Source organism: Malus sylvestris, chromosome 13 (assembly GCF_916048215.2).
Source record: "Malus sylvestris chromosome 13, drMalSylv7.2, whole genome shotgun sequence".
In the NCBI taxonomy this organism is placed as follows: Eukaryota; Viridiplantae; Streptophyta; class Magnoliopsida; order Rosales; family Rosaceae; genus Malus; species Malus sylvestris.
The window spans coordinates 20227199-20240193 of record NC_062272.1 but is presented as its reverse complement, the minus strand read 5'-3'; the positions used below and the strand labels follow the sequence as shown (position 1 = coordinate 20240193).

At 38.7% G+C, this 12995-nt stretch overlaps 2 protein-coding genes and 1 pseudogene across 3 annotated transcripts; 2 read left to right on the top strand and 1 right to left on the bottom strand.

Moving 5' to 3' along the window:
• The first annotated feature begins 636 nt into the window (after positions 1 to 636).
• Positions 637 to 2657, top strand: LOC126595459 (50S ribosomal protein L28, chloroplastic-like). The gene is made up of 2 exons (XM_050261747.1): positions 637 to 1030; positions 2123 to 2657. Exons 1-2 carry the CDS (start codon positions 799 to 801, stop codon positions 2353 to 2355), a joined length of 465 nt encoding a protein of 154 aa, XP_050117704.1. The 5' UTR covers positions 637 to 798; the 3' UTR covers positions 2356 to 2657.
• A 441-nt stretch (positions 2658 to 3098) lies between these two features.
• Positions 3099 to 4286, bottom strand: LOC126595458 (uncharacterized). Of its 2 annotated transcripts, none has more exons than XR_007613539.1 (3): positions 4041 to 4286; positions 3879 to 3935; positions 3099 to 3573 (listed from the first exon to the last, which is right to left on the bottom strand). XR_007613539.1 is itself a non-coding variant. In XM_050261746.1 (3 exons), exons 1-3 carry the CDS (start codon positions 4159 to 4161, stop codon positions 3120 to 3122), a joined length of 624 nt encoding a protein of 207 aa, XP_050117703.1. In that variant the 5' UTR covers positions 4162 to 4286; the 3' UTR covers positions 3099 to 3119. The 2 variants fall into 2 exon arrangements, 1 of the variants encoding a protein (XP_050117703.1); XM_050261746.1 differs by having other exon boundaries at positions 4049 to 4286.
• A 1099-nt stretch (positions 4287 to 5385) lies between these two features.
• On the top strand, positions 5386 to 12626 carry LOC126595457 (exopolygalacturonase-like; annotated as a pseudogene).
• The last annotated feature ends 369 nt before the right edge of the window (positions 12627 to 12995 follow it).

Genomic DNA, 12995 nt, shown 5'->3' with positions numbered 1-12995 from the left:
TTTACTTCACCGCAATTGTCATGATTAAAGGGAAGGAGAATGTTGGTTTTTACTTTTTACTCGAGCGATATAGTTAGAAGGTTAGACAGTTAGCTATTAGGAAGAGGAAATCAGCGAGAATCGAACTCACACCAGGGTGCATACACATATTACTTTTCATTATTGGGGTAAAATGTCATCTGCTTCTTTTTAAATTTTATTTTAATTATAGATAATTATTGTTTGTAACTTTTGTTCTCATTTTATTGGATCCCACTACAATGCTATGTCCCACTCAGTTGTACGGATTTTATGCAAGATATAATGTTTGCAAAGATTTAGAAGCTAATAGTTGATTTTCCAGATCACTCAGTAAAACGTCATATGAAAGAAAAATTACATTTATTAGTTTGGCTTGCTCCCTTTTCTTTACTTCAAGTAGGGAGTAAAAATATAACAAGTGGTGAATTGTTTTGGTGATTAAGAATCCTCTTTAACCCAGTATGTTCAAACCCTCCGATTTTCTTAAAATATATATATAATTTTTTTTCTTCCAATTCCCTGTAAATTAGTTTAGAGTAAAAATATATCGAATGTACTCAGAAATAATAATAGCATGTAAATTTCAAAAAATGCCACTCTCTAATTACATTACTCTATAAATTTTGAATTCAATGGCTACAAAAGTTGGGAATAATATACAGGTTTGAGACTTGAGGTTATGGCCCTCCAAATCCAGAGGCTTCAATCCACTGCAAACTCCGCTTTCAGAAAATACAGATAACGAGCACCCAGAGCTCTTCATTGCGCAGAGCAGCAATGGCAGCAGCATCGGCAACAGCCACCGTGTTCTTCGGCACCACCCGAACTCCATGCTTCCACAGGGCCGACGCTTCCAAGCGGTTCCTGCAGCCCTTCAAGGCGGAGGCAGGTTCCGACGTCGGGTTCGTTACCAGTCAGCTGAGCGGCGTCAGAATCTCCTACGACATGTCGTCTCAGCTGCCAAGTATCTCCACTCCTTCCCTTCCCGGCCTTCAGCCCATCGTTGCCCGTAATTTCTCTCGCCTTCTATCTCCCATCCCATGTATTCTTTCGCAGTTTAATATATTGGTATTTTATATTTTTACGGTTAATCAGTTTTAATTTTTGTCAATTATGTAATTTAAGTGCATTTATGGAAACTTAATATTTAGTTTCTCATATTTGGACAAGAATGGGAGAATTGTTCTGCATGATCAAAATTTTGATGTGCCATTTCTATGTGGTATTGCTCAAGTGAGAGGTTTTACGTTTCATTTCTTGCAAAGACGAATTTGAACCACATTAACTATATTGTTGCGTGTCCATTATGAGGCTTAGTTTACTTCCTTATCCCTTAGCGTAGATAATACTATTTGTTCATTTTTTTTTTTTTTAGAAATGAAGCTCAGCTAATTGTTTCATTTCGTTGTTTTTCTTTATTTGACACAACGATATTCTAAACTACTGTAATTTGTGGGGAGTTGGATTCAAACTTGGGTGAGGGGGGTGGGCGTGCTGCTCGAACCAACTGGCCTAACACACGTCTGCTCATTTCGTTAGTTTTTTAGGAGTGGGAATATATGGGTACAAATGCATTTGATTTACATGGTAGTAGGGAAACACAGTGATTTTGGTCACCAGATAGTCTGATACTAGAATAATTGACTATGCTTTCCATTTTTTTAATCCGGGAAAAATGTAAATGGGTTGTCTTTGTAAACACGAAAATTTCGATGTCGACAGTCTTGATTGGCAATTTGGTTATCAGATTGTTTGAAAAGAGTAGTATGATCCTTGCTTTGTTTTGGGTGGTTTAGATGGAGAGGAATAGATGGATTTTTGAAGATTTCGTCGGAGCTGGTTTAACTGAGCTTTAGCATAGCGTCGTTTTTTGTCTGCCCCTTGGGCTTCTGTTTCCCAGAGTTCAAAGGAATGTCTTAGTTCGTTAGCAGTTTTTAGAGTTTCGGTGTTTCTTTGGCCTGTTGGGGGTTTAAGATATAGCATCCGCCTTGTAGTTTCATTTGTTCTCAACTCTCGCGGCCAATTGGTCGTTCATTAATTTACTAATCTTCGTTAGAATGTTGAAAATTGATTTACCTTATGATTTGATCGACCATTGCAGGTAGAATTTGTCCTTTCACTGGGAAGAAAGCAAACAGGGCAAACAAGATCTCCTTCTCAGCCCACAAGACCAAGAAGTTGCAGTTTGTGAACCTGCAGTACAAGAGGGTTTGGTGGGAAGCTGGGAAGCGCTTTCTCAAACTCCGCTTGTCAACCAAAGCATTGAAGACCATAGAGAAGAATGGGATTGATGTTGTTGCCAAGAAGGCCGGGATTGATCTTCGCAAGTTATGATCCTTGATTTTATTGTTTTTTCACACTTTTTCTGTTGTAAGGCATGCCTAATCGCTAATCAAACTACTTTTTGTTTCTATACCACCCAAATACGGTGTTCAATCTTGACCTTTAGTTTTCATTATTGCAGCCTACAAGTTCTTGGCTCCTCTCTAATGCAAGTCTGGTCGATTAGGTCATCTCCAACCGAAAGGGCTATATTTAGCTCCCGATTATAGCCTTGCAAGAAATTATTTTTTAATGAACATTGAGATATCGTATTTATATACCATCTCCAACCGAATGAGGTTATTTTTTAGTCCCTTCAATGATTTATTATTTTAAGTTTGTTCTTTAATTTTAAGGAAAACTAATGAAAAGGGTTTGAAAACTTTGAGTTTTAATGATAAGGACAAAATAAAGGGTAAAGTGAATAGTACCATGATTGACTTTTTAGTGTAAAAATGTAGTTTTTCGTTAAAGTGAACAGTACCAGGTGCTTTTCGTTAAAGTTCCCTTAATTTTATTGTTTGAGTAACTCTCCATATTTCTTATCTTTATGTAATCTTAATAAATTTTCGGAATGTTATGTTTGTTTTGCTTAAAAAAAAAATTTTCGAATAGGAGCGTAAAGAATGTGAAGAATTGAAATAAAATGAGGTAAGATAGTATAGAAGGGTGAAAAGGATGTGAGAAATGATATAGAAATGGTTTAAATATTTATAGGAAAAATTATAATTTTTAATTTTTTTTAAAATTTCGTCTTAAAAAAATATAATTATTTTTTATTTTATTTTAAATCCAACGGCTAGTTTATGTAAGCTAACATTTAGGTTGTTGACAGCTGGGCCTAGCTTTTCGAGTTGGTTGGCTGGCTTCAATTGCCTAGCCCGATGGCCATGGGTTGAGGTTTGGCCCAGTGGATCTTCTTTTTCCTTTGGCATGGACCTCCATTGGAGATGATTTTTTCCTAGGTACCGTTTGGTACGTAGACGGGACATGATGGAACGGAATGGGACGGGACATGACAGAACGGAATGGGATGGGACGGGACGAGACAGGACGGAACGGGTACATGCAGGACGGAACATGATGGTTGTTCCGTTCTGTGTTTGGTATGTGTTGGATTGAACGGAACCAAAAGATTGAATGACTGTGGAGCCACAGCCGGAGGTGCAAAGACTGCGGGGCTTCTGCCGACATTGTAAGTGTTCATCACGCTCAGCAAACTCTTCGGCACTTGCAAAATTATAGAATCGAAAATCGAAAACCAATTACAAAGAATTCGGCTTTGCAGTAAATCATACAATCTAAAACAAAAACCAACTAAAGAATTTGTAGTAAATTATATAATCTAAAACAAAACCCAACTAAAAATTCCGTTTTTCAGTAAATTATGAATCCTAAAACAAAACCAATTAAAAAACATTCATCTTTGTAGGAAATTATGGATTACAAAACATAAACCAATTAAAAAGAATTCACTTTTGCAGTAATTATAAAACAAAAATCAATTAAAATTAAAAACCCAATTCTCAAATTACCTGATAGAGGCGAAGAAGGCAGAGATTGGCATCGAGACTATAGGTTTGCGAAGAAACCTGAAAAACAACCAAATAAACCCAGTCATTCAATCAAAATTAATGAAACCCAAGTATCGGTTCCCGTCAATGAAGAGACAGAGACAAAGACAGAGAGAGAGATACATAGTTACTCGTTGATGTAGTTTTCGAGATCAGGAAGGATGTCAGGGTTGTACGAATTCACGGCGAGCAGTTGCTCCACCGTGAGCGCCACCTGCTGTTGTTGTGGAACCTCTCTTCCCATTATTCTCCGCTTTATTTATTTATTTTTTTACTTTGATTATTGGAAGTAATTTATTTATGTGAATTTTGTATCGTCGTTTTTCTTCGATACAAAATAAAAAGTAGAGAAAACGAAGGGAGGGAGCAAAGATGCCGTGGAAAACTAGGGCTCGGATGGAAGTGTGGAGGAAGCAGGAGAGGAGAGGTTGAGATATGAGGAAAGAGACAATGGGGGAGGGGCATTTTTGTGTTAAAATGTTATAATTTTGTGTTCTATATATGTGGAACGAGTCATTCCAGGGGGTGAGGGGGAACGAAAATTCACCCAATACTCGTCTAGTGGAACAACGCGTTCCACCCGTTTTAGGCACACCAAACGTGGGACGGAACGCCTTGTCCTACTTCGTTCCGTCCTGTCCCACATACCAAACGGTACATAAAAGAGCCTATAACCTTATGGTCTGATCCATTGGAGATGACCTTAAGTCTATTTTTACAAGTGCAATATAGTTGTGTTGTTTTGTCTCTACCACACGTTGCAGATCCAATGACAATTATCATTCTATACTCTGGAGGAAAAAGTGAACCCGTCTCAGTCTCATCTAATGGTTAAAATAGTTGATGTACGTCGTACGACAGAATTTTCTCTTTTCTTTGGGTGATAAAGGGCATTGCTGTGCGTATTTTGTGAGAATATGGTAGAGGATTGTTTTACACCAAACATCATAGCCTCGGCGTAACGTTTTCTGGAAAGGCCGGCCATTAGTCGGCCGAAACTTGAGAAATATCAACTGACATTATGGTGACCTTGAGGAGGAAAGCATATTATTAACAACTTAGCAAGTTCTTGTTGGTGATGGATGCTTCTAAGACCAAAAAGCTTACTAATTATAAGATACACAACACAAGTTGAACCAACAAACAACTAAAAATAACAAGTGACTTTGAGGAGTAAAAACATATTATTAACAACTTAGCAAGTTCTTGTTGGTGATGGATGCTTCTAAGACCAAAAAGCTTATAAATCTCGCACCCTTTTTCCCAAAAAAAAAAAATAAAAAAAAAAAACCAAGTTGAACTACATTGCGACTACTTAAGGACTTGTATAAAAATAGCAAGTGATTGGTTGATATGTCGATGGTATTGAGCCTTCGAATCCGACTATAAATTGGCCCAAAACGAAACTGGAGTTCCATCATCCCTTGGGGAAAGAAAACGAAAAATAATCAAGAAAGTGAAAATCAAAATGAGTCTGAAAATGAGTGTACTGGGAATGTTTGTGTTCTTATTGCTAGCATCTGCAACTAAAGCTCATGAGTCTAGTGTTTTTGATGTGACAAGTGCGGAATATGGTGCAAAGCCTGGCTCTGATATTACTTTTGCATTGGCCAAGGCTTGGAATGGCTCGTGTGCATCACCTTCCGCTAGTAAAGTTGTTGTTCCGAGTGGAACATACAAGTTAAGTGGAGCAAGTTTCAAAGGTCCTTGCGAGGCTCCGATTGAGCTTCAAGTGCAAGGAACATTGCAAGCTCCAGAAAAGGACAGTGAGCTCACAATGTAGGGGACTTGGGTTGGTTTCAAGCACGTTGACATGATCACTGTATCTGGTGGCGGAACTTTTGATGGCCAAGGAGCATTTGCTTGGAGTCAAAATAACTGCAGCAAAGGCAAACATTGCTCTGGTTTCGCTAATCTGAGGTTTGACTTCGTCACAAATTCCATAATTCAGGACGTAACTTCACTTATCAACAAAAACTTCCATGTCTATGTTTACGGGTGCAACAATGTTACATTCCAACATGTTCACATCACAGCACTTGGAGACAGTAAAAATACCAATGGAATCCATATCGGCAAAGAGTAAACTGTCGGTTTACCCCCTGAACTTTCACCTCACTTTCGATTTCCCCCCTGAACTTTTCCATTGGAAAATTAAGGACTCAAACTAATTTTTTTAGCCAATTTGCCCCCTACCGTTAGTTTTTCATATATTCCATCCATATTTCCGTTAAGTGAGACCATGTGCACAACATGTGAGGGTAGTTAAGTTATTTCACTCTTAAAAATGATTAAAAAACTGAAAATAATAAAAAAAGCAAAATTTTCCCTCTATTTTTTCCCGCTAATTCCTATCCTCGATTTTTATTTTCTCTAACAAATTAATAATTTGACAAATGCTAATGGTGCTATTGTCTCCAAAGCAGTGCATTAATATAAGAAACCCTAGTCTTTTTTATGGACATGTTTCTTATATTAATGCACTGCTTTGGAGACAATAACACTATGAGCATTTGTCAAATTATTAATTTGTTAGAGAAAATAAAAATGGTAGTACATGCTTCAAAAAAAAGATTAACTTAGCTACTTATGAAGACAATAACACCATATGTTATTTCTCATGCATAGGAATGAGAGGGAAAATTAAAATTGAGGATAGGAATTAGCGGGAAAAAATAGAGGGAAAATTATTATTATTATTTATTTTCAGTTTTTACTCATTTTTAAATTGAAATGACTTAACTATCCTCACATGTTATGCACATGGTCTCACTTAACGGAAATATGGATGTAATATATGAAAAACTAACGGTAGGGGGCAAATTGGCTAAAAAAATTAGTTTGAGTCCTTAATTTTCCAATAGAAAAGTTCAGGGGGGAAATCGAAAGTGAGGTGAAAGTTCAGGGGGTAAATCGACAGTTTACCCTATCAGCAAATCAACGGGGATCAACATTACTCATACATACATTGGAACTGGGGATGACTGTGTTTCTATAGGTGATGGCAACAACCAAATCGCCGTGACCAACATTTCTTGTGGGCCAAGTCATGGCATAAGCATTGGAAGTCTCGGAAGATACGACAATGAGGAATCCCTGGCTGGAATCATAGTCAAGAACTGCACCTTGACAAACACACATAACAGTGTGCACATCAAAACATGGCCGAATTCTCCTGTGGCTATCGATGTTGAAATGTAATCTTGTCTTGGCCCAAGACAATTGATCGGGCCCATACACAAAGAAAGATCCATGCACATGCTAGAGAATTCTAGCGAAGTTCAAGTTGGTGGAAGAGTCTAGAAGAATGGTGAGGATTCCACCAACATACAAGATTAATGTAGATAATTCTAGCTTAGGAAGGTAGTGGAATTATCTAGATATCTCTAGCATGATGCTTCCATGCTTCTCCAAGGTTCCGTCCATGCCTATAAAAGGAGAAGGCATCCACACCATTTGTAACAACCAAGAGAGCAAGTAGTGAGAAGTGAGAAGAAGCATCAAAGCTTCTAAGAGTGTTTGAGTGTTTCCTCTTGTACTAAGTTTGTGAGTGAATAAAAATCTTGTGTAATACATTGAGTGTTCTTTCTTTCTCTTGCCTATCAATTCCGCTGCATTACATTCTTCTTTGTGAGATAAACGTCTCCAGAGTAGTGAAGTCTTTTTAAGCCCCAACAAAGTGGTACCAGAGCTATGGCTAGCAACGCTATGTCAGCCTTCCAAGTTCCAGTGCTTGACAACAACAACTTCGATAATTGGAGTATCAAAATGAAGGCCCTTTTGGGAGCACATGATGTATGGGCAGTCGTGGAGAAAGGCTACACTGAGCCAGAAGATGAAGCTACTCTGTCCCAACCCCAAAAGGAGAGTTTGGAAGATTCAAGAAAGAGAGACAAGAAGGCTCTCTACCTCATCTACTAAGCATTAGATGACAATGGCTTTGAGAAGGTCTCGAGTGTAACCCCTGCCAAGCAAGCATGGGAGAAGCTTCAAACCTCTTACAAAGGAGCCGAACAAGTGAAAAAGGTTCGTCTTCAAGTACTAAGAGGTGAGTTTGAATCTCTACAAATGAAAGGGTCTGAATCAATCTCTGATAATTTTTCAAGAGTCTTAGCCGTTTCCAATCAATTAAAAGGAAACGGAGAAAAGTTAGAAGATGTTAGAATTATGGATAAGATACTATGCTCGTTGGACCCCAAGTTCAAGCAGATTGTCGTGACAATTGAAGAAACTAAAAACTTGGAAGAAATTAGTATAGAGCAATTAATGGGTTCGCTACAAGCATATGAAGAGAAACATAAGAAGAGGCAAGGGAATGATGAGTAGCTCCTTAAGACGCATGTCCAGCCAAAGAAGAAAGAAGAAAGCTTGGACAACGAGAGAAGCCAGTACGAAAGAAGTCGTGGTCAAGGGCGCGAACGTGGACATGGACGTGGACGTGGTTGGAACTTCAACAACCATAACAACTACGAAAGAGGAGGAAGCTTAACAAAAGGTCGTGGAAGAGGGCGCTTAAACTTGAGGTATGAAAAATCTCAAGTTCAATGTTACAATTGTTAAAAGTTTGGGCATTATGTTTGGGAATGTAGAGCCTCAAGCAGCAGGCTTGATGAGAAGGTCAATTATGTGAAAGAAGAGAAAGAAGATAATGGCATTGTGCTACTAGCATGCAAGAACAATGATGGAGACCAAGACTATACATGGTACCTTGACACCGGTGCTAGCAACCACATGTGCGGAAGAAGAAGCATGTTCGTAGAGCTTAATGAATTGGTGAGTGGCAACGTTTCTTTTGGAGACGAATCCAAAATACCAGTCAAAGGAAAAGGTAACATCCTTATTCCCTTAAAAAATGGCGGTCACCAATTAATTTCAAATGTCTACTACGTGCCCAATATGAAAAGCAACATTTTGAGTTTGGGTCAACTCTTAGAAAGAGGTTATGATATTCACATGAAAAATTTAGCCTTTTTCTTAGAGATGACAAAGGAAGATTAATTGCCAAGGTGAAAATGTCAAAGAATATGATGTTTCCTATGAATATTCAAAATGATGTTGCAAAGTGCCTCAAAACATGTTACAAAGACACATCCTGGCTTTGGCATCTTCGTTTTGGGCATCTTAACTTTGGGGGACTAGAGTTATTGTCCAAGAAGGAGATGGTGAGAGGTTGACCGTGCATTAGTCGCCCTGATCAAGCTTGCGAAGGATGTTTACTTGGGAAACAGTTCAGGAAAAGCTTTCCAAAGGAGTCGACCACAAGAGCCTAGAAGCCATTTGAGCTCATTCACACTGATGTGTGCGGTCCAATAAAACCAAGCTCTTTGGGTAAAAATAATTATTTCCTTCTCTTCATTGATGATTTTTCAAGGAAAACCTGGGTGTATTTCTTAAAGCAGAAATCAGAGGTATTTGGAGCATTCAAGAAGTTCAAAGCTGCTGTAGAGAAAGAAAGTGGTTGCAAGATCAAAGCCATGAGATCTGATCGAGGAGGAGAATTCACTTCGAAGGAATTTCAAGAATTCTGTGAAGCCAATGGAATTCGTCGACCTTTGACAGTTCCAAGATCCCTTAACAAAATGGTGTGGCGGAAAGAAAAAATCGAACCATCCTCGACATGGCTCGAAGCATGCTCAAAAGTAAGAGATTGCTTAAGGAATTGTGGGCAGAAGCTGTATCATGTGCTGTCTACCTATCCAATCGGTCTCAAACAAGAAGTGTGTGGGGAAAGACTCCGCAAGAAGCATGGAGTGGAAGAAAGCCATGTATCTTTCATCTAAGAGTCTTTGGAAGCATAGCCCATGTACATGTACCAGACGAGAGGAGGATGAAACTCGAAGACAAAAGTGAGAAGTTCATCTTCATCGGTTATGACTCAAATTCAAAAGGCTATAAGCTGTATAATCCAAACAATGGGAAGACAATGATTAGTCGAGACGTGACGTTCGATGAAGAAGGAGAATGAGATTTTGGCTCTCATGCAGGTGATCTTTACTTCTTTCCTCAGTTTGAAGAAGAGAATGAACAAGGGATGATGGAGCAAGCAAGAGAGGTTCAACAAGAATCCACTACTCCACCTGCTTCACCAACATCAACCAATCATGGCAATTCACCAACATCAGCATCGTCAAGTGAGAGTCTAAATGAAAGAGAAGTACCACACACAAGAAGTCTACGAGATTTCTATGAGGTAGCTGAAAGACTCAATAATCCTACACTTCTTTGTCTCTTTGCTGATTGTGAACCAGTTGACTTCCAAGAAGCAGTGCAAGATACTAAGTGGAGGAAAGCAATGGATGAAGAAATTGAAGCAATCCAGAAGAACGATACATGGGAACTCACTATTCTTCCGAAAGGACACAAAGCCATCGGAGTCAAGTAGGTGTATAAGACAAAGAAGAATGCCAACGAAGATGTCGAAAGATACAAGGCGAGATTAGTGGCGAAGGGCTATAATCAAAGAGCCGGAATCGACTATGATGAGGTATTTGCACCCGTTACTCGGTTGGAAACTATACGATTACTAATTTCTTTGGCAGCTCAAAACAAATGGAAGATTCAACAAATGAATGTGAAGTCCGCTTTCCTAAATTGAGTCATTGAAGAAGAAGTCTACATTCAGTAACCGTCAGGCTATGAAATCAAAGGGCATGAAGACAAAGTTCTGAAGTTGAAGAAAGCCCTCTATGGGTTAAAACAAACGCCACGAGCATGGAATAGTCGCATCGACAAGTACTTTCAGGAGAATAACTTCATCAAGTGCCCTCATGAACATGCTTTCTATGTCAAAGTCAAGGATGAAGATATTCTGATTGTGTGCTTATATGTGGATGATCTAATCTTCACTGGAAGTAATCCAAGCATGTTTGAAGAGTTCAAGAGAGTGATGACTAAAGAATTTGAGATGACCGACATCGGGCTAATGGCATACTACCTAGGCATTGAAGTAAAGCAGAACGAAGAAGGCATTTTCATCTCCCAAGAAAGCTACACAAAGGAGATACTGAAAAAGATCAAAATCGATGACTGCAAGCCCATAAGCACACCAATGGAGTGCGGGGTTAAACTAACCAAGCATGAAGAAGGAGAAAGTGTAGTTGGAAGCTTGCGCTACTTGACTTGCACAAGACCAGATATTTTCTATGCCGTCAGATTAGTCAGTCGCTACATGGAGAATCCCACAACTACACATTTGAAGACCGCCAAAAGAATTCTTCGATACCTTAAAGGTACTGTTAACTTTGGCTTATTCTATTCAAGCTCTAATAACTACAAACTTGTTGGATATAGTGACAGTGATTGGGCAGGAGATTCTGACGATAGAAAAAGCATTACTGGATTTGTGTTTTTCATGGGAGACACTGCATTCACATGGATGTTGAAGAAGCAACCGATTGTCACTCTCTAGTGCGAAGCTGAATACGTAGCTGCTACCTTATGTGTCTGTCATGCAATCTGGTTGAGAAACTTGTTAAAAGAATTAAGCATGCCACAAGAAGAGCCAACAGAGATCTATGTCGACAACAAGTCTGCAATAGCTCTAGCAAAGAATCCAATAATCCATGACAGGAGCAAACACACAGATACCCACTATCATTGCATAAGAGAGTGTATTGCAAGAAAGGATGTGCAAGTGGAATACGTGAAGTCTCAAGACGAAGTCGCCGACATATTCACCAAGCCACTCAAACAAGAAGACTTTGTTAGATTGAGAAAATCAATCGGCGTCACAAGACAAGATTAAGGGGGATGTTGAAATGTAATCTTGTCTTGGCCCAAGACAATTGATCGGGCCCATACACAAAGAAAGATCCAAGCACATGCTAGAGAATTCTTGCAAAGTTCAAGTTGGTGGAAGAGTCTAGAAGAATGGTGAGGATTCCACCAACATACAAGATTAATGTAGATAATTCTAGCTTAGGAAGGTAGTGGAATTATCTAGATATCTCTAGCATGATGCTTCCATGCTTCTCCAAGGTTCCATCCATGCCTATAAAAGGAGAAGGCATCCATACCATTTGTAACAACCAAGATAGCAAGTAGTGAGAAGTGAGAAGAAGCAACAAAGCTTCTAAGAGTGTTTAAGTGTTTCCTCTTGTACTAAGTTTGTGAGTGAATAAAAATCTTGTGTAATACATTGAGTGTTCTTTCTTTCTTCTGCCTATCAATTCCGCTGCATTACATTCTTCTTTGTGAGATAAACGTCTCCAAAGTAGTGAAATCTTTTTAAGCCCCAACAACTGCTGCTTCAAATATACACTTTGAGGATATTATCATGGTTAATGTGAGTAACCCTATTGTCATAGACTAACTTTACTGCCCGTATAAGAAGTGTGATAATTTGCCTCCGTCGAAAGTTAAGATCAGCGATGTTAGCTTCAAGAACATTCAGGGCTCATCTGCAACTGCACTTTCACTAAAGATTGTGTGCAGCAGTGGCTCACTATGTGAGAATGTGGAGTTGGCTGACATTGATCTCACCTATAGCGGAGCCAAAGGAACTCTTACCTCTCAATGTTCGAACGTCAAGCCAACAATTTCTGGCCTGATTGGGGCTCTTGCATGCGTTACATCCTCCGTGATGTTTCCTCCCTTGATCTAAGATGAGAAAGTACTAATGTTCTCGACGTAAATTGTTGTGTTCTTTGGATTCCTTTTGTATACATATGGACAAATCATAGGAATAACATGTGTAATTATTGATAAGTTCTGCTAGGCAGTGGCGGAGCCAGGATTTCGGGTTAGGAGGGGCCTCTCACAAATATTAAAAAAAAATTAAATCGATAGTAGTTACAAAACTGTTAACCAAAACATCATCGTATATATATGAAAAGTAACCAAAACATCATAGTATATATATGAAAAGAATCATATTGGAGTGTTTCCGAGTTAATTTCCATAGAATCCACACAAGTTTGTTTTGAACTACTTTCATTGTTTTTTGGACTCTTTGGAGACGGTTCTAATATCTCAGGTTGTGTTTTTCTTTTGAAATATCTTTTCATAACTGAAAAGTAAATAAACATAGACTCACTAACTTTAAATTAAAAGAAATATGAACATATATGCTAATTTTAC